This window comes from Schistocerca piceifrons, chromosome 3 (assembly GCF_021461385.2).
Source record: "Schistocerca piceifrons isolate TAMUIC-IGC-003096 chromosome 3, iqSchPice1.1, whole genome shotgun sequence".
In the NCBI taxonomy this organism is placed as follows: Eukaryota; Metazoa; Arthropoda; class Insecta; order Orthoptera; family Acrididae; genus Schistocerca; species Schistocerca piceifrons.
Genome location: NC_060140.1, coordinates 216,306,746 through 216,334,304, shown reverse-complemented (window position 1 = coordinate 216,334,304; position 27,559 = coordinate 216,306,746). Strand labels below are relative to the sequence as shown.

At 40.3% G+C, this 27,559-nt stretch overlaps 1 protein-coding gene across 1 annotated transcript in view; it reads right to left on the bottom strand.

The window, feature by feature from the left end:
- The window catches only part of LOC124788522, a 215,060-nt gene that overhangs the window by 26,870 nt on the left and 160,631 nt on the right, over nucleotides 1–27,559 (bottom strand). The window contains exon 9 of the mRNA XM_047255792.1: nucleotides 22,864–23,046. Within this exon, the coding sequence (XP_047111748.1) occupies nucleotides 22,864–23,046 (183 nt within the window). The remainder of the gene's footprint in view (nucleotides 1–22,863; nucleotides 23,047–27,559) is intronic.

Genomic DNA, 27,559 nt, shown 5'->3' with positions numbered 1-27,559 from the left:
AATTGCTTGGCCCCACATTCCCCAGACCTGACATCACTCGATTTTTTTCTTTCTTTGTGGGGATTCATCAAGGATATCATGTTTGTACCTCTTGTGCTGGCTTATCTACTTGAGAAAGTTACACCTCCAATGCTAACAGCGAGTTTGGGAAGAAATTGACTTCCGATGGGATGTGTACAGGATAACCAGCAGAAGCACATGCAACATCTTTAGTTTATTGTAAAAGAAACTTGATGTGTTTCCCCACAAAACAACACTAAACCCAGCTCTATATCTTCTTTCAATAAATTCAAATGAATTTTTAAACTGTAAAGTCCTTTTTGAAACACCTTGTATTTTTCTCTTCTTAACATCACCTTTAGAGAACTAAAGTATCAGCAAATACAAGAGCTTCAAAATTGCCCTACAATACAGAATGGAAGTATAAAATCACTGACCACATCAAAATACCAGTAGTAATAGCAGAGAGATTTGGATCAGAAGCAGAATGAAAACAAAGTGGACTCCAGTGCTTTTTTCACACAGTAGTTTGTAACATTCAGCAAGTGTACTACCAAGGACGAGCTAGATATGCCTGTAATGTTTTCTGTTGGCATTATTGTATGGCTTAACTTTAATGATAAGGTTTCATTGCTAAATTAACACCAGAAAAGCAACAGCAAAAAAGTATGTGCTTATGTCTAGTCAACAAAAAAGGTGTATTAATTATTTTTAACAGAAACAGTTTGCTCATAGTTATACTGAAATTTACGGTGGCTAATTGAGATTAACTGATAGATTTAAATACTCGGGAACTACTATATTGTCAAATGGTTTCATTACTAGGGAACTTGTTGGACATATTCCAGTTGCACAATAGCTGTACATAATTGTTAGAGAGACCTTGTAGTCAATAGAAAAATACCACTGAAATGTAGACTAGTTATCCAGAAAATATACTACATGCTATCACTGAATTATGAGTGTGACAAAAACTACCATGAGAAACAATGACGTGAGCTGAATCCAAACAGCTAAAACAAAGTTTCTGTGTCATAATAATGCAGAATATGGAATGAGTAAATGAGAAAGGTGGCTAAAAAGAGTTATAACACTGCAGACCTTCAAAGCAAAGCCATAGCACAATTAGCATCTTCTTAGCTCAACCAATCAAAAGATAATCAGCAGGCTTAATTAAAAGTTATTTGTTCACTGCCTTGTAACACACTGCACCAGCCAAAATGCAGCCCCATAGTGAATGATGTTCTCAAACACGGGATAAGTTGGTTGATGTTCATAAGCAGCTGGAAGCCGCCCTGACTACTGATAAACAATTGGCAGCTGCTACGAATCGGTGTATTGGAAAAGCTCCCGAGAGTCGTGTAGCTGTGATACCTGTACCAGATGTATCTCAACTATTATCCTTTCCTGTGGATCCTGTCTCCTCTGCAGAAAGTACAGAATCTGTCATTACCCGTCCACTTGACTGAGAGTGGCACATCAGTGGTAGATCTAGGCATCCTGTACAGGGTGGACAGAGACCAGGGAGGGCTCAGGGTGTTGTACCAACTCCCCTAACCAAAAAGTTTGAGGTGCTGTCTTCCACTGAAACTGAAACTGAGCCAGTGGGACTCACTTCACCTATTTTAGGGAAACCTTTTTTGTCTGGTGTCAGGAGGAGGCAAATGTAAAATAGTACGGGTCTATTAATCATTGGCAGTACAAATGAACGGCGAATAATGGTACCCCTTAGGGAACTGGCAGCAAGGGACAGGAAAGGACACCAGGTGCACTCGATGTGTATGCGTGAGGGCCTCATTCGACATATTGAAGAGGCTATTCTGGTATCCATTGAGGGAACAGGGTGCAACCAAATGCAGATTGTGGTGCACGTTGAAAAAAATGATGCCTGACATCTGGGCTCCGAGGTCATTCTTTGGTCATTCTGGCAACTGGCAGAGAAGGTTGAGAAGACTAGCCTTGTGCATGGACTTTCAACAAAGCTCACAATTTGTGCCACTGTCCCCAGAACAGATCATGGCCCTTTGGTTGTGAGTCAAGTGGAAGGACTGAACCAGAGGCTTCAAAGGTTTTGTGACAAGCTAGGCTGTGACTTTCTAGATTTGCGCCATAGGGTTGAGAACTGTAGGGTCCTCCTAAATAGGTCAGGTGTGCACCACACATCAGAAGCTGCTACTAAGGTAGCTGACTGTGTGTGGGGTGCTCTCAAAGGTTTTTTAGATTAGACGACTCTCTATCCAATCCAGATAATGATAGTTGTAAGGAAACCCAGAAGTATCACTGTAAGATTGAAAGAAATGCCTCCAACAGGTGAGATTATTAAAATTCAAATGGTAAGCTGCCATAGCGTTCACAACTAACTGCTAGAGTTTGAAGCTCTCATGAAAAGTAGTGAAGCTCACATAATACTAGGTATAGAAAGCTGGTTGAAGCCTGAAACTGATAGCAGTGAGATTTTTGGGGAAAATTTAACTGCATATTAAAAGGATAGGCAAATGGAAAATGAAGGCTGTGTATTTGTTGCAGTAAACAAGAAACCCAAATCCAACGAGATAGAGATTGAAGCTGCATGTGAGGTTCTTTGGGCAAAACTCAGTATCACGGGTAGGCATAAAATGATAATTGGGTCCTTCTATTGCCCACCAGACTCATCTCCTGATGTAACCAAAAACTTTAGAGAAAACTTGAGTTCACTTGTTCATAAGTCCTCCCGTCATACTGTAATTATTGGAGGCGACTTTAGTCACCCAACAATTAATTGGGAAATTTACAGTTTTGTTAGTGGTGGGTATGATAAGACATCCTGTGAAACTTTACTAAATGCCTTCTCTGAATACTACCTAGAACAGATAGTCAGGAACCCCACTCATGATGGGAATATCCTGGATCTAATGGCAACAAATGGACCTGACATCTTTGAGGATGGTCATATTGAAACTGGTATCACTGACAATTACGCAGTTGTGGCAACAACGATTATCAAAAAACATAGGACAACTAAAAACAACCAGAAAGATATATATGTTCAATAAACTAGATAAAAAATCAGTAGTATCACATCTCAATGAGAAACTTTAAACTTTTAGCTCAGTTCAGGAGAATGCAGAGGAACTGGTTAGATACGTACCCATTACAACAGTTCATAATGGGAGGGAACCACAGTTGTATACAGTCACTGTAAAGAAACTTCTAAAGAAACAGAGATTACTGCATAAGAGGCATGAAACAAAACATAGGGCTATAGATAGATAGATGCTGAATGAAATGCTTTTGGCTGTCAAGAGAGCAATGCATGACGTCTTCAGTAGCTACCGTAGCAGAATATTGTCAAATGGTGTTTCACAAAATCCAAAGAAATTCTGGTCGTATGTGAAGGTTGTTAGTCACATCAAAGTTAGTGTGGAGTCCCTAAAGAATAAGACAAGGAATGAAATTGAGGATAGCAAAGCAAAAGTTGCAATGCTGAACTCTATTTTCAAATGTTCCTTTGCAGAGGAAAACACAGGAGAGCTGCCCCAATTAAATACTTGTACCACTGAAAAGATAAATGAAATAAGTGTGAGTGTCAGTGTTGTTGAGAAACAGTTGAAAGCATTAAAACTGAACAAAGCTCCAGGCTCCGGTGGAATCCCTGTCAGATTGTATACTGAATTTGTGGCTGAGTTAGCCTGACATCTAACTATAATCTATTGTAGATCCCTCAAACAAAAAGCTGTGCCCAGTTCTTGGAAAAGAGCACAGGTCACGCGTATCTACAAGAATTGTAGTAGAAGTGATCCACAAAACTACCATCCAATATCCTTAACATCAGTTTGTTGTAGAATCTTAGAGCATATATTGAGCTCAAACATAATGAAGTACACTCCTGGAAATGGAAAAAAGAACACATTGACACCGGTGTGTCAGACCCACCATACTTGCTCCGGACACTGCGAGAGGGCTGTACAAGCAATGATCACACGCACGGCACAGCGGACACACCAGGAACCGCGGTGTTGGCCGTCGAATGGCGCTAGCTGCGCAGCATTTGTGCACCGCCGCCGTCAGTGTCAGCCAGTTTGCCGTGGCATACGGAGCTCCATCACAGTCTTTAACACTGGTAGCATGCCGCGACAGCGTGGACGTGAACCGTATGTGCAGTTGACGGACTTTGAGCGAGGGCGTATAGTGGGCATGCGGGAGGCCGGGTGGACGTACCGCCGAATTGCTCAACACGTGGGGCGTGAGGTCTCCACAGTACATCGATGTTGTCGCCAGTGGTCGGCGGAAGGTGCACGTGCCCGTCGACCTGGGACCGGACCGCAGCGACGCACGGATGCACGCCAAGACCGTAGGATCCTACGCAGTGCCGTAGGGGACCGCACCGCCACTTCCCAGCAAATTAGGGACACTGTTGCTCCTGGGGTATCGGCGAGGACCATTCGCAACCGTCTCCATGAAGCTGGGCTACGGTCCCGCACACCGTTAGGCCGTCTTCCGCTCACACCCCAACATCGTGCAGCCCGCCTCCAGTGGTGTCGCGACAGGCGTGAATGGAGGGACGAATGGAGACGTGTCGTCTTCAGCGATGAGAGTCGCTTCTGCCTTGGTGCCAGTGATGGTCGTATGCGTGTTTGGCGCCGTGCAGGTGAGCGCCACAATCAGGACTGCATACGACCGAGGCACACAGGGCCAACACCCGGCATCATGGTGTGGGGAGCGATCTCCTACACTGGCCGTACACCACTGGTGATCGTCGAGGGGACATTGAATAGTGCACGGTACATCCAAACCGTCATCGAACCCATCGTTCTACCATTCCTAGACCGGCAAGGGAACTTACTGTTCCAACAGGACAATGCACGTCCGCATGTATCCCGTGCCACCCAACGTGCTCTAGAAGGTGTAAGTCAACTACCCTGGCCAGCAAGATCTCCGGATCTGTCCTCCATTGAGCATGTTTGGGACTGGATGAAGTGTCGTCTCACGCGGTCTGCACGTCCAGCACGAACGCTGGTCCAACTGAGGCGCCAGGTGGAAATGGCATGGCAAGCCGTTCCACAGGACTACATCCAGCATCTCTACGATCGTCTCCATGGGAGAATAGCAGCCTGCATTGCTGCGAAAGGTGGATATACACTGTACTAGTGCCGACATTGTGCATGCTCTGTTGCCTGTGTCTATGTGCCTGTGGTTCTGTCAGTGTGATCATGTGATGTATCTGACCCCAGGAATGTGTCAATAAAGTTTCCCCTTCCTGGGACAATGAATTCACGGTGTTCTTATTTCAATTTCCAGGAGTGTATTTTGAACAGTATGACCTCCTCAATGTCCGTCAGCATAGATTTCGAAAACATCAATCGTACAAGAGTGGTTTGAAAAGTTCTCAGAATAGAATAGCAAAGAAATACTTGCAGCACTGAAACTTTTTTTTTACTTTTCAATGTAGTCCCCTTGTAGATTAATGCGCTTGGTCCAACGATGTTCCAGTGCCTTGATCCCATCTCGAACATGGGTTTCCTCTAGGCCTGCAAAATAGTTGTCAACTCTGGCTATCAATTCTTCATTTGAAGTGAATCATTGTCCACCAAGAAAAATTTTCAGTTTTTGGAAGAGATGGAAGTCTGATGGAGCCATATCAGGTGAATAAGGCAGGTGTGGCAACAATTCATACCTTAGTCCGCGTAATTTTGCCATAGCGACAGCATGAGTTTTTGATCCAGCGTCTAGAGTCACGGCACCCATCTTGCAGATATTTTTTTCATTTTTAATTCTTCACTTAAAATGTGATGTACTCTTTCAGATGACATTTGGCAAGCATCAGAAATTTCATGCACTTTCAATCAGCAATCCTCCATGAGCATTGTGTGCACTTTTGCAATGACTTCTGGAGTAGTGACACATCTTGGCCAACCACATCTAAGCTCTCCTGACCAAATTCAGATGCATTTGTTCACACGGCAACAGTTGAATATGAAGAAGCAGAGTACTCCAATGTATTCTGGAAATAGGCATGAATGTCCTTTGCTTTCATACCTTCCTTTACGAAGTATTAATCACTGCTTGAATCTCGATTTTTTCCACCTTCGCAAATTCATTACACGGGAACAACAATAGAGCCAAATCACTGCCACAGCTCTCTCCCAAAAGCACTGATGTGGCACATGTTTACAGGCAACAGTCCAATGAATATCATATGGAAACTTGTTGCACTAGCACTGACCTCTTGTGGTAATTCTGAGAACTTTTCAAACCACACTCATATGAAACCCAGCTAGCAACTTTCTCACATTACATACTTAAAGCTTTGGATCAAGGCAACCAGGTATATGCAGTGTTTCTTGACTTCAAAAAAAGATTTGAATCAGTACCACACCTAAGCTTATTGTCAAAAGCATGATCATATGGGGTATCAAGTGAAATTTGTGACTGGATTGATGACTTTTTGGTAAGGATGGAGAATCATCGTCAGATGTAGAAGTAACTTCAGGTGTGCCCCAGGGACGTGTGTTGGGAGCCTTGATGTTCATGTTGTATATTAATGACATTGCAGACAATATTAATAGTAAAATCAGGCTTTTTGCAGATGATGCAGTTATCTATAATGAAGTACTACCTGAGAGAAGCTGCATAAATATTCAATCAGATCTTGATAGTATTTCAACGTGGTGCAGAGATTGGCAACTAGCTCTAAATGTTCAGAAATGTAAAACTGTGCACTTCACAGAACAAAAAAGTGTAGTATCCTATGACTATGATGTCAACAAGTCACTGTTGGTATCGAGCGGCTACGAAAGAGGTTGCTTACAAGTCACTCGGGTGGCCAGTTCTAGAATATTGCTGAAGTGTGTGGGATACATACCAGATATGAGTAAGAGGGGATATTAAATGTATTCAGTGAAGGGCAGCATGAATGGTCACAGGTTTGTTTAATACATGGGACAATGTCACAGAAATACTGAAGGAACTGAACTGACAGAATCTTGAAGACAGATGTAAACTATTCCAAGAAAGTCTGTTAAGGAAGTTTCAAGAACTGGCTTTAAATGATTACTCTGGGGATATACTACAACCCCCTACATATCGCTCACAAAGGGATCATGAGGATAAGATCAGAATAGTTACTGCATGCATAGAGGCATTCAGTCAATCATTCTTCGCGCACTTCACATGTGAATGGAACAGGAAGAAAACCTGATAACTGGTGCAATGGGATATATCCTCTGCCATGTACCTGACAGTAGTTTGCATGCTGTAGATGTAGAAGTAGATTTAAACTGAAATCAAGCCTAGTCAGACAAATAGCTTCTGGTGGAGGGTTTCTGGACTCGTCCTCTAGGGAAGGTGTATGTGTGGGAATGGGTTTTCTGTTATTTAAAAGTAGCAGGTGGCCATACAGGTTGAAACAAAAAATTTGGCAGAAGCCCATTCAGAGATTTTATTCAATCAAGAGCCAATTAGTTACGTCAGAAGCTCTAAAAATTAAGCTTTGGTGAAGCTTTTTAACTTTTTATTTGAGTCCTGTACTACATCTGAGGAGACTAGATGTATATATTTACAGTGGAAGATGCATAGCAGCCTTATGAAAAGGTGAGTTAAACCTGATTTTAAATATTGGCCACTGTAGAGAACACAAATATTTTAAGGGGTCAAGATAAAAGTGTTTCTAACATCAGTTTCCTCAGGGGGACCTGTTAACCCCTAGGGGACATGTCCACAGGTGACATATAGGGAGACACTACCATTCAGTAGAATTGTTTGGAAATAAAAGATCTGTACCAGGTAATGGATGGAATTGTTTGAATGCTCAATACAATCTGTAGCCCAACATATGCCCATTTCCTGGGAGCTTTAAACTACTGAGACACCATAGCTCTAAGATCATAATTATAGAGGGCTCAAACTCTTGGTTACAAGTGAGGACTCCAATGACACTTGCAGCAGAGATGGAGACTGTTGGTGTGGTGAAATTGGCAGATGGAGCACTCTCTCTTTTGGGAGTTACTATAGAAAGAAACCATGACTTTTCATCAGGGGGGATCTTCAAAGGCTATCAGAAAAATCTCAAAATCATTACACTTAGCAAGCAGCTGAAGATATATTGTTTTCAACCATAGAATGAGTCTTGGATGGAAAAAGATCCCATCTTATTGTGCTCTGAGAATGAACAAAGATCTTCTGGAGTTTAATGGAAATCTGGACGCTGCAAGAAGAAATATTAGTAAAAGAGACAGTTCGTGATCTGAACATTACCAAAATTACAAACCAAAAGTGGGAATCCTAAATGTTATTTGATGGAGAGGAGGAAAATCCATTTACTTTCCTTCTCGTATGATCCAATAAGTCTCCCTGGACCTGCAGTTCTAAACGTTTTTCCAAACTCTCCTCATTTCCTAAACCTAGCCACTTCTTTTCCTTCATCCCTCAACTGCCCCTTCAATCCTTCTGCCAGAAAAAGGAGTCACTGGCTTCAAAAGTGCATACATTCCTTTAGCCTATTTGTGTTTTCTACTGCTGAATTGAGTTTTTTATCCATCCAATTGTATTATATTTTCAAAAATTGATTATTTTTGTTGATATAATTTTAGACATATTGCTGAGATTTGTTGAACTGCCCTTCAATTACTTAAAAGAAGCTTAAACAAATATCATATTATCTGGAATTCTGAAAATTTTTTGAAAATGTCCTGAATATTTCTATCATGAATCTCTTCAGGATATGAGGTGGGTGAAATCAGAAGCAGATCTATTTCTCTAACAACTTACAAACTGAGTTTCAACATATGGGACACACTATTTACTATGCTAAAATTACAAAATAAATTCTATGGTTTAAGTCTCTCACTGTAATAAAAGAGATATATACAGGTAAATGCTGTTGAAAGATTGCATCCACCCTGTAAGTAAAGGAATAGTTCCAAAATGTTGACGCAGTGAACGCAGTTTTTGGTCTTCAAATAGAATCATGTTGTTCTGGTATTTTCATTGCTGATCACTATATTTCAGGGAAGTAAATACACTGATGGTAAAAAAATGCAACACCAAAAAATAAATAATGTAGAGTAATAAAATTTTTGGAATACACTTCTAGGTAACATTTGTAAATGATTATTATTGCAAGAACACAGGCTAATGTAAGCATTAGATAATCCATTGCAAATGGGAAATGCTGGTCCATTAATAACCAGTGTAACCGCCAAAGTGTTGAATGCACGTATGTAAAGGTGCACGCATTGTGTTGTGCAGGTGCCAGATGTCAGTATGTGGGATGGAGTTCCATGCCTGCTGCACTTGGTCAGTCAATAAAGGGACTGTTAATGCTGTTTGTGGATGATGCTGGAGTTTTCAGATGACGTCCTGTATGTGCTCAATTGGAGACAGGTCAGCAGGCCAAGACAACATGTTGACACTCTGTAGAGCGTGTTGCATTACAACAGCAGTATGTGGGCAACCATTACGCTATTGGAAGAAACTCCCTGGAATGCTGTTAGTGAATGGCAGCACAACAGGTTGAATCACCAGACTGATACAGAAATCTGCAGTCAGGGTGCTCCTGCAGTCATACAAAACTGCACCCCAGACCGTAGCTTCAGGTGTAGGTCCATTGTGTCTAGCATGCTTCCAAGTTAGGTGCAGGTCCTCAACCAACTGCCTTCTAACCAACCCATGGCCATCACTGGCACTGAGACAGAGCCAGTTTTCATAAGAAAATACAACAGTCCTCCAGCCTACTCTCCACTTGACACCAATGAAGTCACGAATGGTGGTGGTTTGGGATGAGTGGAATGCATGCTACAGGGTGTCTGGCTTGGAGTCCTTGAAGTAACTGATTTGTAACTATACCATTACTTAAACTTATGGCTTGACCTGTCTTGGTTCATAAACATCATATTTTATTTGTTACTACTTTTATGTTGTAATTTCATGTACTGACACATTCCATGACCTTGGAGATTTGCTCCTAAATTTGGTACTATGGAACTAATCATGTAAATAACATAAAATAATAAAGCCACTGAGATGCCAACTACTGCTCAAATTGCTGCTGCAGATGCAGTACAATGCACCAGAACCATATACCGAACACTAGGGTCATCCCTCTCAGTAGTGCCATATGGCTGTCCAGAGCCTGGTCTTGGGACCATACATTCTCATGATATCTGCTGCCAGCAGTCGTGTACAGTGGCTACATTCCTGCCAAGTCTTCCTGTAGCATCACAGAAGCAACATCCAGTCATTCTTGTAGCTCTTTTACGCGATCTTGCTCAAACTCAGTGACGTATTGATAACGGCATCTTTGTTGCCTTGAAGGCATTCTTGATTAACATCAACTCACCACGAACAATCTCAAAGTAACTAATGCTCATGACCATTATAGTGTGTATTAAAAGCAAACTTGATTTACACTCTCATAGTGGTTGTCGCTAAAACATCCAGTTTTCGGTTGTATCAGTTTGCTTCCGTGCCAGTTTAACCTGGATCTGAAAACCACTCAAAATAACCAATTTCTGAAATAACCAATTTTTTGTGTTTATTTCTGTTATTTTCTGTAATAAATGTAGAAATTGTACTAAGATTGAAAAACTTTGACTGTGCTGGTTTCGAGAGACATAGAATCAAAGTATTAAATTAAGTAGGCAAATAAATAAAACTTATCCCCTTCACCATTTGCTGCTTTACTTGAGAAGTGGTAAGTCATGGAATATTACAAAAAAATCATCAGTACTCTGCTGCTGATTCTAATTTTTTGAAACTCTGCTCAAAATCATGTTGTAATGGGGGTGTCATATGAGGTTAAAAACTGAGGTTAAAGAATTGTGTTTTCCAGGTTAATTTTTCCATATTCAAGGGCTAAAAGCAGGTAAAGGTATATTACATACATGCAGACAGCAGATCAGCTACTTTCTATTTTCATAGTATATTGTGAATAAATTGTTGTTAAGTTTTTAATTTATTACTGTTACCATAATTTCCTTCCTCTTCTATTGTTTCATAGAAATGGCAAAAAAATCTTTTATCTTTTAAAGCAAATGAAGTATTGTATTTCATTGTTATGTCACTTCATAAAAACCTTTCCAGATTAGGACTGGTGCCATTCTGTCTCACAACAATTGTCCAGTGGTGACAGCGAGAAACTATTGTACAGACCAGGTGGGGGCAAGTCTTGCACACTGTCCATATAGACATGCCTTAAGCCATGAAACATGGCACTGGACATAACAGTTTCAGCAATGTTGTACCAGTTCTTATCCCATGTGTTGTTTGCTCATTTCTATTGACATTGTTATTAAAACAGCACTCATTTCTTTTCCAATTTTCTATGATAATGCAATATTTCACACCAATGCACTTTTTGTAATAAGAATTGCTCTTTCTTTCTACAAAAGATTTATTTAATCAGTAAAAAATAAAAAATAAATGCCTGTTATAATCAAGACCAAGCAAATACTGAAAAGTACCAATTATTCAGAACAAAAATACTGGTATCAGTTTCATCTGGTCAGTTTGTCACATCCCTAGCTACTAGTGCAACTCTTACGTGACTAGCACAAAATTTGAATGGACACCATCTTTTAGATGTAGAAACACACATACCAGCTTTCATTTATGGTGCATAACTACTCTTTGGTGTTGCAATTTTTTTCTGTTTGAGTAAATACCAGAGATGACGGTACTGTAGTTTTGACACAAGAATTAAGAACTATTTTCAAATTATAATGATTAGAACATCGTCATATCAGTTTCAAAGTACATATCCATGCAGTTATGGCTTTTCCCATATAGAAAGATGCTCCCTGGAGAAGAAGGAAACGCAGGAATATGTGTCACAGTAACACCAAAAGGCACATATGAAAATTAGTACCAGATAATAATATTTTGTTACTACAGAGTGCTTATTTCAAAAGTAGACAGAAAAATAAATAGATGGGAAAGTGTGAGAAAATTCAAGACGAATGACATTGCTCAGAACCCATAAATGACATAATCCCACAAGCCTCAGAAATAAAGGGATTTATGAACTGTAATAAAGCCACTTAATGTCTTACACTGAGGTGAGTTACATTCATATGCACACTGAAAACAGAGTAGGAAATAAAATACAACCCTTAAACAGCCCTTCTGAATTTGGAAGGTCTGGTTGGAATATCAGCCAACTACTGTTGTCTTCTGGTTAGTGAGACATTGCATGATCAACAAGAACTGCATTCATTGACACACCACAGTAAGCACAGTGATATGTGTAGGGAACAAACTGATTAAGCCATGTTGTTATTAGAAATTCCATCTCACAGATATTTTAAGGGTAATGTGTTAGCAAAGAACAATCTGTATACATGCAGTATTTCAGCAATAAGTTGTTCATAATCTTACCATTTGGTGTTCCTCACATACACCATTTTCTGGATGCTTACACCAATTCATTGATGCAAAAGGTGGAGAAAGGTGCAACCACTGTTGCCTTTTAAAGATTCTGTGAGAAGAGAATTTCTGAAGACTTCAGTTTCATGTTCAGGCAAATGAATAGCAAAATATACAATAAATTCAGCGTACTTCAGAGTTTACATACATCTCATATTCATATCTGGTATTTCAAGGAGGCAGTCATAAATACACTTTATAATTCCCCCCCCCCCCCCCCCTCTCTCTCTCTTTCACACACACACACACACACACACACACACACACACATTGTATTTCATACATTTCTTCATGGGGAAGAAGTTTTAGGGATGTGGTACTAACCAAATGAATTTACTATGAGAACAAAAGTCAAGGGAGTAGGAGGCCTAATAATATGCCATTGTCTACATTGTTGAAGAGCAACAACATAATGTGACTTCACATTAACATGTGCACAGAATATCTCTGGAAAAGGCTGGGTAATGCAGTTTTTTTAGTCACTTGCAAAACTTTCTTGAACAGCCAAAACGTAACCTTTTACAACCAACGTTTCCACCAAGTCATCCATCGCTGAGGAAAATGCATTGCATTGAAGGGTTAATGTGAAGAGACTGACTAATGCCATCACTATAGCAGCTTGATTTTTTTGAGGTGACAGTTAAAACTCTATGACTATTTCTCATAAGCCATGATTGTATAATATCAACATGCGTCATCTACAGAAGACTGGTAGAAGCTGATCTGGAAAAGAGCAGCTTGAGGTCTGAAGAAATGTAGGTGTGAGACAATACTGACATTATGACCTATCTAGAAGACAGATTAAAGATTTATATAATTTGAAGATTTAGAAAAAATTTCCAGTAACATTAACTGGAATACAGTCTTCAAAATGCTGAATTTATCAGGGATAAAATACATGGAGCAAAAAATAATATTAATTAAGATATTTTGCTACTGGCAACATGGAGGAAACAATAAGCAGTGAGGGTGCATGACAGGCAGGTGGAAAACATGTGGAAGTAAAAAGGAAACACGTGAAAGTAGACAAAGAAAAGGATGGACTCTAAATAATGTTATAGGAAAGACGACACTAACAAAAGAAATCAGCACTGGACTGTAGGATGGAAGGCAAAATCAAACAGTGGAGGATCTGGAATGAAATAACAGTATGCATTAGGATGGATTGCTAATCACCACATAGGGGACGCTTTTAGCAGCAGTGCAAAGTGTGTGGGGTGGTAGGCAAAATTGAAACACAGCAAAATAGAAAAAGGACAGAACGGAAACTAAGTAAGGTAATGTGATAGATAACAGTAATAAAGGGAAATAGCACTGGGTTGTAGTATGTTTAGTATCAAAGAGAATCCACTTAAATCAAACAATGGAAAATATAGGATGGAATAACAATATGAATTAGGATGGATTGCTACTCACCACATAGAGGAAGTATTGAGCAGTGTTGAGTAGTGTTTTCTGTATTTGGAGAGTGGTAATCTATTCTAGTTCATACTGTTATTCCATCTGGGATTTTCTATTGTCAGAAATAGCAAAATGTTGTATATAACTCATATAGAAATGTGGCTGCAAGTTTACAGAGTCAAAAGATGTGAAAGAAAGGTAGTAGTTATGAAAGTAGTGAGACAGAGCTGTAGCCTATTCCCAAAGTTCATTCAGTCTGTACACCGAGCAAGCTGTAAAGCAGCACTGGGCATGGCATGCCAAGCTTCATGTGTGCAGCATTTGCGGACCAAGGCTTTACTCACTCCTTCCAGAACAGAGGGACATTTCATTTAACACTGCAGTGCAGCATTTTGCAGTTGGCACAACTCTCTGAGTTCAGCAGAATCATGGCGTCAGCACTATTTACCCTTAGCTATTAGTTCGTGGTATGGAGGACATTCACAGGTCCAATGGCTGTTTGCAGAAAATGAGGCACTCTAGTGATCTATCATCACAGTCCTTTAAAATGAATGTAAATGACAGCAGAGAAGGATGACAATTCTCAATTTGCCTAAGCAACGTGTACTACTTATTTTCTACAAACCAACATTATAGTACCGTGTAGAAAAAATTTAAACTTTTGGATGACAATGAAAGAGCAAAAAATTACAATGATCAAAATATGGGATTCACTGTTCTGTACATCAAGAATCACTTTGTCCTAAATTTGCAGGCAAGGAAAACTTCAAGAAATTGCTGGTACAAATAGTAAAATTTCTAAAGTTGCACCCATTATTCCATTTTAAGTGGAAATGAACAAAGAGTATGGAGGTCTCATATATTACTGCAAAGTGCATTCGTTAAGTCAAGGAGCATGCCTACACATTTTTTTTAAATTTAAATCTCACTATTGTTGAATTTATGAAGGCAAAAGAAGTACCAGAATGTAAATTAGAACATCTGGAATGAATTGCAGACTTTGCATTTCAAGTGGGCTTGACTGCACCCAGCCCACAGTAAGACACTGCAAGTTCACTTCTTTCTGATTTGTTGGGGTTGCATTTAAGAAAACAACCACATTGCAGAAGAGACACATTCTGACAAACACAATGCGGTTCACTAATCTCACTGGCATTAAAGAAAGCATGAGGTCTGGAGAATTCACTGTGGCCTTGCAAGAATTACAATGATTGTTTCATAAAGGTTTTGAGAACACTGTCCATCTTACATCTGTTTTCAAGCTGTTTTTGAGACAGTTTGACATTTCAGTGGAAAGCACCCCTGTGCATGTGCAGATGTAACTGACTGACCTACAAGGTCATTCCAATTTTCATTACAAATCTTTTGTATGTTATAATTGTCCACGACATTTACATTGCTTTTCTCAGATAGATTTTCCATGTCTCCATAATGAGGTTGCAAAACTGCTACAATATTTTGATTGTCATATTTGTGTACAAGATCTTTTTTTTCAATTATGAAACTAAATAAGTCATGATTACATGGCACCTTGAGTGCAAAACTACAGTAAGCAGGTTCAAGCAGTTGCAGCACTGATGCAGAAATGAAGTCTTGCACAGGATAGACAAGCGTGGAGTGTTACATTAAACCAGCCTCCAGACTGCACAGATAACACCAGTACTCTTCATGATAAAAAGTGCTCACTCTCTTGACCCAAAGCAGATTGTGCATCTCTGTAATGCTCCTTTCAGAAGTGCTGCTATGCATGTCTGGTCATTTTGGTTCTTTATGCATGAAATCTATATTGTAAGTGTACTGAAATCTGTTTCATTGCAGAATTACTGCGAAAACATTAATTCAAAATATTTTTGTCAATGTAAGAGAAAAGTATTGAGAGGTGTGTGTCCATATAAGATAGTATTGAATGGAAAAACCTTTGTTGCTGATCCTTTGTGGCTAATGAACAGTTGAATAACAGTTCCAAAGAAACTGAGAAATACATAGAAATGCTGCAAGCCATGTGAATTTAGACTGAAATATTGTAGTTATGATTTCACTTCCCTACAACTTATTGCACATGGTAGGTCATGCAGCTAGTGTTGGGTAACAACATTAAAGAAGAATAGCACTAATGTTGCTGACAATTCACTCCATCTTGGAACCTCATCTCACTTGGCCAATGTTACCAGTGCTCCCTGTTAGTGATGTAAGCCGGCCGAAGTGACCGAGCGGTTCTAGGCGCTACAGTCTGGAACCACGTGCCTGCTACAGTCGCAGGTTCGAATCCTGCCTCGGGCATGGATGTGTGTGATGTCCTTAGGTTAGTTAGGTTTAATTAGTTCTAAGTTCTAGGGGACTAATGACCTTAGTAGTTAAGTCCCATAGTGCTCAGAGCCATTTTTGTTAGTGATGTATTTTTGACAACACAAATTGTGCACCAGCTCCACAGTGACGCAGTAACATTACCTCTGGATGCAGTTGCATAGATGACAGTCCTACAACAGCTGGTATGTTACACATTCAGTGAAACCTTAATGATGAGACAGCAATAAAAGGAGTCCTGTATGCTAGCAATGACATTACTGAACTTTTGTACATCTGTACTAGTCATTTAAATGAGAACCCAGGCGACAAATTACAATAATGTCTGCAGTCATCATGTTGCAGGAATCAAAAAATGAGAACGATACACTTGATATGAATAAATTAATATCTTGATGAAATCAGGCAATATATTGGACTTCAACTACAATGAAAAGCTGTTATGCAAAATTTTATGTAAAAATTAAACAACTGTGCACTACTATAAGCAAGGATAATGAGATAAAAGGAGAATGTCCATTTACAAAATGAAATAGCAAAACTAAGTTCTCCTTGCCTGCTGAGTAAAACTGAATTCCTAAAATATAAAAATCAAAAGCTGATTCAGGAGATGATGAACATATCCACATTGTGTCAACTGATAAAAGCAAGACTGGAACTAGAGGGGGGGAAATAGCTATCAAAATTCAACAATAAATTGCAGTAGTGAGCTATGCATGCATACAGCAAAATATAAATTGCTCAAATTGACTGTCAGAAACTGGCATTGTGTGATTACATAAGTCACTGAGAACACAACAGAAACCTTAGGAGGTAGCAATACCATCAGAATAGCAGCACAGCCAGGTTATCAAAAAGTATTTTCTAGGTCCAGCTGTACATTGATTTGAATCAATGCACTTTGGAGCTATTCACGGGTTGAAGTGAAAATTATTTAACTGGTTCACATTTCAGGTGCATTGTAGTTAAATGACAAAAAAGTGTTATAACTCTGTGATGCACACTTGGTTTCAACTGAGGCAAGAATCCACTTAGGAAAGTACACTTGTCTGGTATGAGACATTCCCAGGGGAGAGGGGGGGGGGGCACTGGGGGCCGAACCGTACAATAACCCTGGATTTAGTATGGGGTGGCAGCAGGGTGGGTGGACCACTGCAGCTGGCCTGTTGTGGGGTTGCGAACCACTGAAGGCTACGGCGGGACGAAGCCTCTCCATTGTGTCTAGGTCCCCAATTTAATACACACACACACACACACACACACACACACACACACACACAGTGGCTAACAACTTAGGTTTTGTAAGTTGCATTAACTTGTTCAGTTTCAGATGATGCTTCACAAAAGGCTGCATTCATTGTATGTTGTATTTAGTAAGTCATATTCCTTTCTTCATTTCTTGAAAGACAAAAGTAGAAATAGACCTCATAGCACTAAACAAACAGGAGCAGTCTCCTCTTTTCAAAAAGTAACTGGTGCTCAAAGGAATATAGATGTTACTCTCTCTAAAAAGAAAACCTCATCCTACATTTTCTTACTATAATGGACCACAAAACCATTCTACCCTTTGTTCATTGTACTATCAGAGCAAGAGAGTTAAAAGCAAAATAAAACAACAACAAAATCTCATGTGTAAGTTGAGACACGTTGTGTCTATTTTCCCATTGTATCAGTTTCCTGACAACATATCCTTTAACACACAAACTCTATAAGAGTACACACAACATTACCACAAACGGTCATCCCCATCAAAATATTACAAAATGCCAAAATACTATCTTGTCACTAGAACTGGTTCACCTGAGAATTGTAACCAGAGGTACAAGGAGGCTGTATGAAGGGGCCACTATGTGGCACAATACATACAAGTTTAATAGTATAGGGAAACAAAAGACAAATACAAAAAGAAGCTAAATGGGAAACCACTTTTGGGACAATAATGATGAAAATCATACCAATTGTTGTCTGACAAAATTAAACCAACATTAATTGTTAACAATGCAGAAGAGTAACCAGATGTTAGAGCACCGAGATGTAAACTGAAGCTGCATGTGAGATGCAGGGATACGAAATGGAATGATCACACAGGCTCAGTTATGAATAAAGCAGGCGGCAGGCTTAAGTTAACTGGTAAAATACTAGGAAAGAGCAATCAGTCTACCAGGAGATTGCTTAAAAATCACTTCTGTGACCTGCTCTGGAATATTGCTCAAGTGTGTGGGACCCATATCAGATAGGACTAATACAAGCTGTTGAACATATACAGAGAAGGGCAGAATGAATAGTCACAGATCTGTTTGATCTGTGGGAGAGTGTCACACAGATACTGAAGGAACTGAACTGGTAGACTCTTGAAGATAGATGTAAACTACCCCAAGAAAGTCTATTAATGAAGTTTCCAGAACTGGGTTTGAATGATGATTCTAGAAATAAAATACAATTCCCAAAGTATCACTTACATAGAAATTGTGAGGATAAGATTAGTATAATTACTGCATGCAAAAAGGCCTTCAGAAAAATCATTCTTCCTGTGCTCCATCCTGAATGGAATGGGAAGAAACCCTAATAACTAGTATGCATTTTGTCATGCACATCACAATGATTTGCAGAGTATATATGTAGATGTAGATGTAGAAATCAGTGGCGAAGATTGAAAATGGGTGCTGGACTGGGATCTCCTACATACTGGGCAGTGGCATTAACCACTATGCCATCCTGACACAGTGTTTACCGCAATTGCTCAGGCTGTCTCAGCACACTCCCTGCCAATCCACATTCCCACTCAACACCACCTATCCACAGTCCCTGTCCATGTTCTCCATGTTTGCTACTTTGAGATTCCCTCAGGAGGTCGAAAGTAATTGTGCATCTACACTGAAGGTGGTGGTTTCATTGACTATGAGGGCAAATCAATTACATGAATGCATGGCGCCTGTTCTTTCATACATTTCCAAAAGAACAGACACCATGACGCACATGGAATCCACAGCTGTAGGTTGGCAAGGAAGCATGCCAAGATAGTGTGTGCAATTGCGATAAATACTGTGTCTGGATCACACAATGGTTAACACAACTGCCTAGCAAGCGGTAGATCCTGGGTTTGAAACCTGGTTTGGCAGACATTTTCATTCACTGCTGCTGATTCTGCATAAAGTCCCAATGCAGATGACATCAAAAGTTCCTTATTTTTCCTTTAGTTTCTCCCCACCACCTTCCACTTATACAATATATATCACAGCTGTGGATACTGCATGATGTCTGTTCTTTCAGACATGTCCAAAGGAATAGACATCATGCATCCATATAACTGATTCATCTTGATGGGCAATGAATCCACCGCAGATGTACAATTACATTCAATGTACTGCAGGGATCTCAAAGTATCCAGCATAATGTAACTGGATTGATAAAAAATCTACTTGCCAAGCACTGGCAGTAGAATGCAAATATTTAAAAAAATGTTTCACTCATGGAAGCTTTCAAAGCCAGTAGCTCCTTCTTCTGGCAGAAGGGTTGAAGAGGAAGGAAGAAGGGTGAAGGGAAAGGAACTGGACAGATTTCAGAAAAAGGATAAAGTTCAGAAAAATCACCCAGAACCCTGGGTCAGGGGAGACTTACTGGACGGAATGAGAAGGATAGACTGATTGTTGGGGACTGCATTGGATGAGATTTGAAAACCTGAGGGCTTAGAGGTGGAAAACAAGGTAATATGCAAGATGGAGATTACTGCTAAAACATCATGCATGAGTTAATAAAAGTAAAAAACCAAGTGCATTGTATGTAACAGAGGAGGAAGGGAGACAGCAAAAAATAGACAGGTCAGAAAATGGAAGCTGTAGAAAACTAAAATGGAGTGAAGAAAGGAGTAGTTACTGTGAAGGAATAGTTACTGAGAAAAAAGAAATTAATGTAAATTAAGGCTAGATGGGTAGCAAGAACCAAGGACATGTTGTAGCTCTAGTTCCCACCTGCATAGTTCTGAGATACTGGTCTCTGGGGGAAGAATCTAGATGGCATGTGTGGTGAAACAGGAGCCAAAGTCATGACTGTCATGTTGTAGAGCATGCTGTGCCATAGGATATTGTATGTTGCTGGTACACACCCTCTGCCTGTGCCCATTCATCATAACTGATAACTTGGTGCTAGTTATGCCAATCTAAAAGGTGGAACAGTGTTTACATAACAGATGGTATACGATATGTGCCATTTCACAAGTGGCTCTACCTTTAATAATGTATGGTTTGCCAGTTACAAGGCCGGTATGAGTGGTGTGGTAGGAGGGTGCATAGGGCAAGTCTTGCAGCAGGGTGAGTCACAGGGGTAGGAGCCATAGGGCAGGGAGATGGGTGCAGAAGGAGTATAGGGTCTGACAAGGATATTGCAGAGATTGGGAGGATGACGAAAAGTTATTCTAGAGGTGGTGGACAAAATCGCAGACTGAATGGTTCTCATTTCAGGGTATGATTGTAGGATGTCATGGCCTTGTCAAAGTAGCTTACCGACACACACAAGACCAGGATAATACTGAGTGACAAGCGATGTACTCCGAAATTGTTTTTTGGATGTATCAACAGTACCAGGGTTGGATATGATGGCCTGGGAGACCTGCTTTTGAACTAGTCTGGTGGAGTACTTATGTCCAGTGTAGGCTCAGATAATAATGGTGGTCTGTTTCTGTAATGAGTCTGCATCTGAATGAAAATGTATGTCTTGAATGTCTTCATAGTTGAAGCAGCAAGCATGGAAGACATGGACGAGGACTGCAGATAGGACGGGCTGCATGGGAATGTGGGCCAGCAGGAACATGTGCTGAGAGTCTATGCAACTGTGATAAACACTGTGTCCAGATGGTGCAGTGGTTAATGCAGTGGCCTAGTAAGCAGGAGATCCCAGGTTCAAATCCCAGTCTGGCACACATTTTCACACATTGCACCTGATAATGCATAAAGTCCCAATGCAGCTGAAATCAATAGTTTCTTTCCTCTCTCCCCTCCAGGGGTTTCAGTTGAAAGAATGAATACATGGTTCAACTGACAGAAAACTAGACCTGTTTCACTCAAAAAGAAAGAATGAATAACTCAGTCAGTATGCAACACTTCAATGGACTATCAATTGTTTTCATGCAGATGCTTCAGATATCTAAAATGCAAGCAGATAAAATATGAAAACATGTGGAACAAAATTAAAAGTATTCATGGGTGCTTGATCTACAGTATGTGATCAAAACTATCCAGACACCTGGCTGGAAATAACTTACAACTTCGTGGCACCCTCCATTGGTAATGCTGGAATTCAATATAGTGTTGGTCCAACCTTAGCCTTGATGACAGCTTCCACTCTTGCAGACATACATTCAATCAGATGCTGGAAGGTTTCTTGTGGAATTACAGCCCTTTCTTCATGGAGTGCTGCACTGAAGAGAGGTATCGATGTTGGTCGGTGAGGCCTGGCACGAAGTTGGCATTCCAAAACAACCCTAAGGTGTTCCATAGGATTCAGGTCAGGACTCTGTGCAGGCCAGTCCATTACAGGGATGTTATTGTCGTATAACCACTCTGCCACAGGCCGTGCATTATGAACAGATGCTCAATTGTGTTGAAAGGTGCAATCACCATCCCTGAACTGCTCTTCAACGGTGGGAAGCAAGAAGGTGCTTAAAACATCAATATAGGCCCGTGCTGTGATAGTGCCATGCAAAACAACAAGGGGTGCAAGCCCCCTCCATGAAAAACATGACCACACCGTAACACTACCGCCTCGGAATTTTACTGTTGGCACTACACACACTGGCAGAAGATGTTCACTGGGCATTTACCATACCCACACCCTGCCATCGGATTGCCACATTGTCACTTCACACAACATTTTTCCACTGTTCAATTGTCCAATGTTAACGCTTCTTATACCAAGTGAGGCATTGTTTGGCATTTACCGGCATGATGTGTGGCTTATGAGCAGCTGCTCGACCATGAAACGCAAGTTTTCTCACCTCCTGCCTAACTGTTATAGTACTTGCAGTGGATCCTGATGCAGTTAGGAATTCCTGTGTGATGGTCTGGATAGATGTCTGCCTATTACACATTATGACCCTCTTCAACTGTTGGCGGTCTCTGGGAGTCAACAGACAAGATCAGCCTTTACGCTTTTGTGCTGTATGTGTCCCTTCACATTTCGATTTCACTTTAACATTGGAAACAGTGAACCTAGGGATGTTTAGGAGTGTGGAAATCTCATGTGCATACGTATGACACATGTTCGAAGTCTGTGAGTTCCACGGAGTGCCCCATTCTGCTCACTCACGACGTCTAATGACTACTGAGGTTGCTGTTACGGGGTACCTAGCAGTAGGTGGCAGCACAATGCACCTAATATGAAAAACATATGTTTTTGGGGTGTCTGGATACTTTTTATCACATAATGTATTTATGTTCTTCTCCCTTCTGGTTATGATGACACTATGGCAGTGAGGAGATCCCTGAACACGAAAAATGTAAAATTTAAAATGACCAAAGAAAAAAAAATACTACTGAGAACCAAAAAGGATCAATAATAATGCTGTTAACCTATACACGCCGTATACAATGGTAAAATTAAATAAATTAAGGCACATCACAAAACACAAAAAAGTGAATTTACTATATGGTGTTTCGATAAAAATGAGTGCAAGGTACTCTTCACTGAATGCTACATCAGCTTATGGGCTATAACTACAATTTATTGTATTTAATATAGTAAAAATAGCATGAAATTCTACCTTACCTGGTTTTACTTGTGAGAATAGAATTTCTCTGTCCTTATGAGGCAGAATTTCTATCTTATTCAGAGTGGGATTTTCTGCAAACATGCGCTCAAGTATACACAAAGACTTATAGTATGAAAGCTCTGAAGTAATAATTTCAAATTTTGCTTCCTGTAGCTTTACTTGTTGTGGTGTCATAGAATCTGCAAGAAATGCACGCATTAACTGTTAAAAGCAAAATGGAGAGAATAATATCAATGATATAATATATTCCTTAGAAACAAACAGTTTAAAACAAAAAGCTCTTGTTTCACAATTTGCTTAATCAAACTAATTTTTACAAAAACTGTCATTCCAACAAATACACTCCTGGAAATTGAAATAAGAACACCGTGAATTCATTGTCCCAGGAAGGGGAAACTTTATTGACACATTCCTGGGGTCAGATACATCACATGATCACACTGACAGAACCACAGGCACATAGACACAGGCAACAGAGCATGCACAATGTCGGCACTAGTACAGTGTATATCCACCGTTCGCAGCAATGCAGGCTGCTATTCTCCCATGGAGACGATCGTAGAGATGCTGGATGTAGTCCTGTGGAACGGCTTGCCATGCCATTTCCACCTGGCGCCTCAGTTGGACCAGCGTTCGTGCTGGACGTGCAGATCGCGTGAGACGACGCTTCATCCAGTCCCAAACATGCTCAATGGGGGACAGATCCGGAGATCTTGCTGGCCAGGGTAGTTGAGTTACACCTTCTAGAGCACGTTGGGTGGCACAGGATACATGCGGACGTGCATTGTCCTGTTGGAACAGCAAGTTCCCTTGCCGGTCTAGGAATGGTAGAATGATGGGTTCGATGACGGTTTGGATGTACCGTGCACTATTCAGTGTCCCCTCGACGATCACCAGTAGTGTACGGCCAGTGTAGGAGATCGCTCCCCACACCATGATGCCGGGTGTTGGCCCTGTGTGCCTTGGTCGTATGCAGTCCTGATTGTGGTGCTCACCTGCACGGCGCCAAACACGCATACGACCATCATTGGCACCAAGGCAGAAGCGACTCTCATCGCTGAAGACGACACGTCTCCATTCGTCCCTCCATTCACGCCTGTCGCGACACCACTGGAGGCGGGCTGCACGATGTTGGGGCGTGAGCGGAAGACGGCCTAACGGTGTGTGGGACCGTAGCCCAGCTTCATGGAGATGGTTGCGAATGGTCCTCGCCGATACCCCAGGAGCAACAGTGTCCCTAATTTGCTGGGAAGTGGCGGTGCGGTCCCCTACGGCACTGCGTAGGATCCTACGGTCTTGGCGTGCATCCGTGCGTCGCTGCGGTCCGGTCCCAGGTCGACGGGCACGTGCACCTTCCGCCGACCACTGGCGACAACATCGATGTACTGTGGAGACCTCACGCCCCACGTGTTGAGCAATTCGGCGGTACGTCCACCCGGCCTCCCGCATGCCCACTATACGCCCTCGCTCAAAGTCCGTCAACTGCACATACGGTTCACGTCCACGCTGTCGCGGCATGCTACCAGTGTTAAAGACTGCGATGGAGCTCTGTATGCCACGGCAAACTGGCTGACACTGACGGCGGCGGTGCACAAATGCTGCGCAGCTAGCGCCATTCGACGGCCAACACCGCGGTTCCTGGTGTGTCCGCTGTGCCGTGCGTGTGATCATTGCTTGTACAGCCCTCTCGCAGTGTCTGGAGCAAGTATGGTGGGTCTGACACACCGGTGTCAATGTGTTCTTTTTTCCATTTCCAGGAGTGTAGTTTATCCCCGCACACAGCTCCTTTATAATCTAACTTTGCTTTACAGTTTTTAAGGTATTTATGATCTATGATATACCAGTATGTATCTTTAAGCTGTAATTGCTTTTTGGGTTTTCAGAAAAGTTGTTCACTGCATTCCATTTTTTTCCTGCAGAAATCGAATATAAAACGATTCTCAACAGAACTTTAGTTACCTTCATGATAGAGTTACAAGATCCTGGCACTCTCCTTTTTATTTTATTGTTTTGTTCTTCTGTAATGTGATTACAAACAGCACTTGCAACTAATTGTTGTTCTGAAGCCAATGAACACAAATTTACTCCCTTACAGTTGTTGGTGGGTTAAGTAAGTTGGAAATTATAATACTTCAAACAAAGTATAACTGAATTTTTCTAGTAAACAAAAAATATGGGAACATAACACAATGAGGTTAGTATGAAAAGTTTACAACCTCAACATGAAGATAGCAGCACCTGTCAAAAAAAATTGGGGAACTTGTTTGTGCCTGTGTAATTAGGTACTGACAAAAATTTCATCCCTCTTTGATGCACAGTTGTTTTCTGAAAGCTGTTGATTACAAACATCACTGACATGAAGTTTTTAAGTAAGTGTAAGCTGAAATATATATTTATATATTTTAATTTTATGTGCTTTGTTTCAAGTTGAAGCCATGACTGAGTTGCATTTGTTAAATGTGCAAGGAGCTTGTTTTTCTTTAAAATGTATACTGGATTACCTTCATTCATTTCCTTGAAGTTTGTGAATGGTCTTGTTTTACATTCCAACACTAAATTCATTTCTACTTCTTTCTGTTTCATTTGTGAATGGTTCACAGGGAGAATGAAAGCCAGTAAACCTCAGTGTTAGGTCAGTCTTTTGCAAATGAATCATAATGAGCTTCTTTGAGATGTATGTGAGATGAAGTCTGTGTGTGTGTTTGTGTGTTTTTTATTGTATCTATCTATCAGTGCTTTATCATTTGGTAAGTCATTCAAATGTTTGTTAGAGTAATGTATGAAAAAAAGTAAATCAGTCAAGAACTTTTTGAGATTTTTGTAAACAATGATGGACAGCATCTTGTCTTTATATAGTAGTATAGATTTTCTAGAAATTGATGGATTGTTGTTATCTGATTTCCAGATGTCACTTCAGTGAAGTAAATATAATGGCATTGCAGTAAAAGCAATATGTACCACACCTCATTGCTTTTTCTTGCAAAAGCCTGGAACCTGTCAGATTTTTTAATTCCCAACTCACTTGGATTTATTTATGCTTATCATGTGGTCATTAATTTATCCAAGATTACAGGTCTGTGTGTCATTTTATATTTGAGGTGATTTTAAATCATGAATCACAATGAGATTCTTTGAGATGTATGTGAGATGAAGTAACATACAGTTTGACCTTTCTCAGAATATACACTCATGGAATTTTTACAGTACACCTTTCCATGAAGTACGGTCCTCTTGCAGTGTTACCCACTAGAGTTATACGAGCATCTCTGTGATGATCTGATAAATAATTATTTAATCACAAAACTGTAAGGTGGGACTGAAAAGAGAAAGAAAGGAGAGTGAGAGAGAGAGAGAGAGAGAGAGAGAGAGAGAGAGAGAGAGAGAGAGAGAGAGAGAGAGAGAGAGAGATAGGCTATGTCTGTCAGAATGTTTGTTAGAGCATCATGTAAAAATCCAATGTAAATCGGTCCCTAAATTTTCAAGATTTTTGGAAATAATATTAAACAATGTTTCATTTTTGTATATGTGTGTTTATGTGCGGATGGATATGTGTGTGTATGTGCGCATGAGTGTATACCTGTCCTTTTTTCCCCCTAAGGTAAGTCTTTCCGCTCCCGGGATTGGAATGACTCCTTACCCTCTCCCTTAAAACCCACATCCTTTTGTCTTTCCCTCTCCTCCCCTCTTTACCGATGAAGCAACTTTGGGTTGCAAAAGCTTGAAATCTGTGTGTGTGTTTGTGTGTTTTTATTGTGTCTATCTACCAGTGCTTTATCCTTTGGTAAGTCATCCAAATGTTTGTTAGAGTAATGTGTGAAAAAAAGTAAATCAGTCAAGAACTTTTTGAGATTTTTGTAAACAATGATGGACAGCATCTTGTCTTTATATAGTAGTATAGATTTTCTAGAAATTGATGGATTGTTGTTATCTGATTTCCAGATGTCACTTCAGTGAAGTAAATATAATGGCATTGCAGTAAAAGCAATATGTACCACACCTCATTGCTTTTTCTTTGCAAAAGCCTGGAACCTGTCAGATTTTTTAATTCCCAACTCACTTGGATTTATTTATGCTTATCATGTGGTCATTAATTTGTCCAAGATTGCAGGTCTGTGTGTCATGTAATATTTGAGGTGATTTTAAATAATTGAAAAACAAACAAAAATTTTCTGTAAAGTTTGTCTATTATTATTCAGCACAAAAAAGACATTAACTCCACTGAGCATGATGTAGTCACTGTTGCCATCATACTACACTGACAGAAAAGAAATCACAATAACAAATAATAATTAATGTAAAGTAATGAAATTTCAGGAATACGTTTGCCTAGGTAATATATTTAAGTGATTAACACTGCAAGATCACAGGTTAATGTAAGTAAATGTGAAATGCTGGTACTTTAATAACAGGTGTAATCACCAGAATGTTCAATGCATGCATCATATGTGCATGCATTGTGTTGTGCAGGTGCCAAATGTCAGTTTCTGGGATGAAGTTCTATGCCTGTTGCATCTGGTTGGTCAATAAAGGAACGGTTAATGCTGGCTGTATGAGGGTTGCCCAGAAAGTGATGCATCACATTTTTTTCTCTGCCAAAAGCAATTATACGAATGCAAAATGTTACATATGTATTGTTTGAAGTCTCCTGAGTGAGTGCATCTCGTATGACAGATATTGTAGCAGCAGGACAGT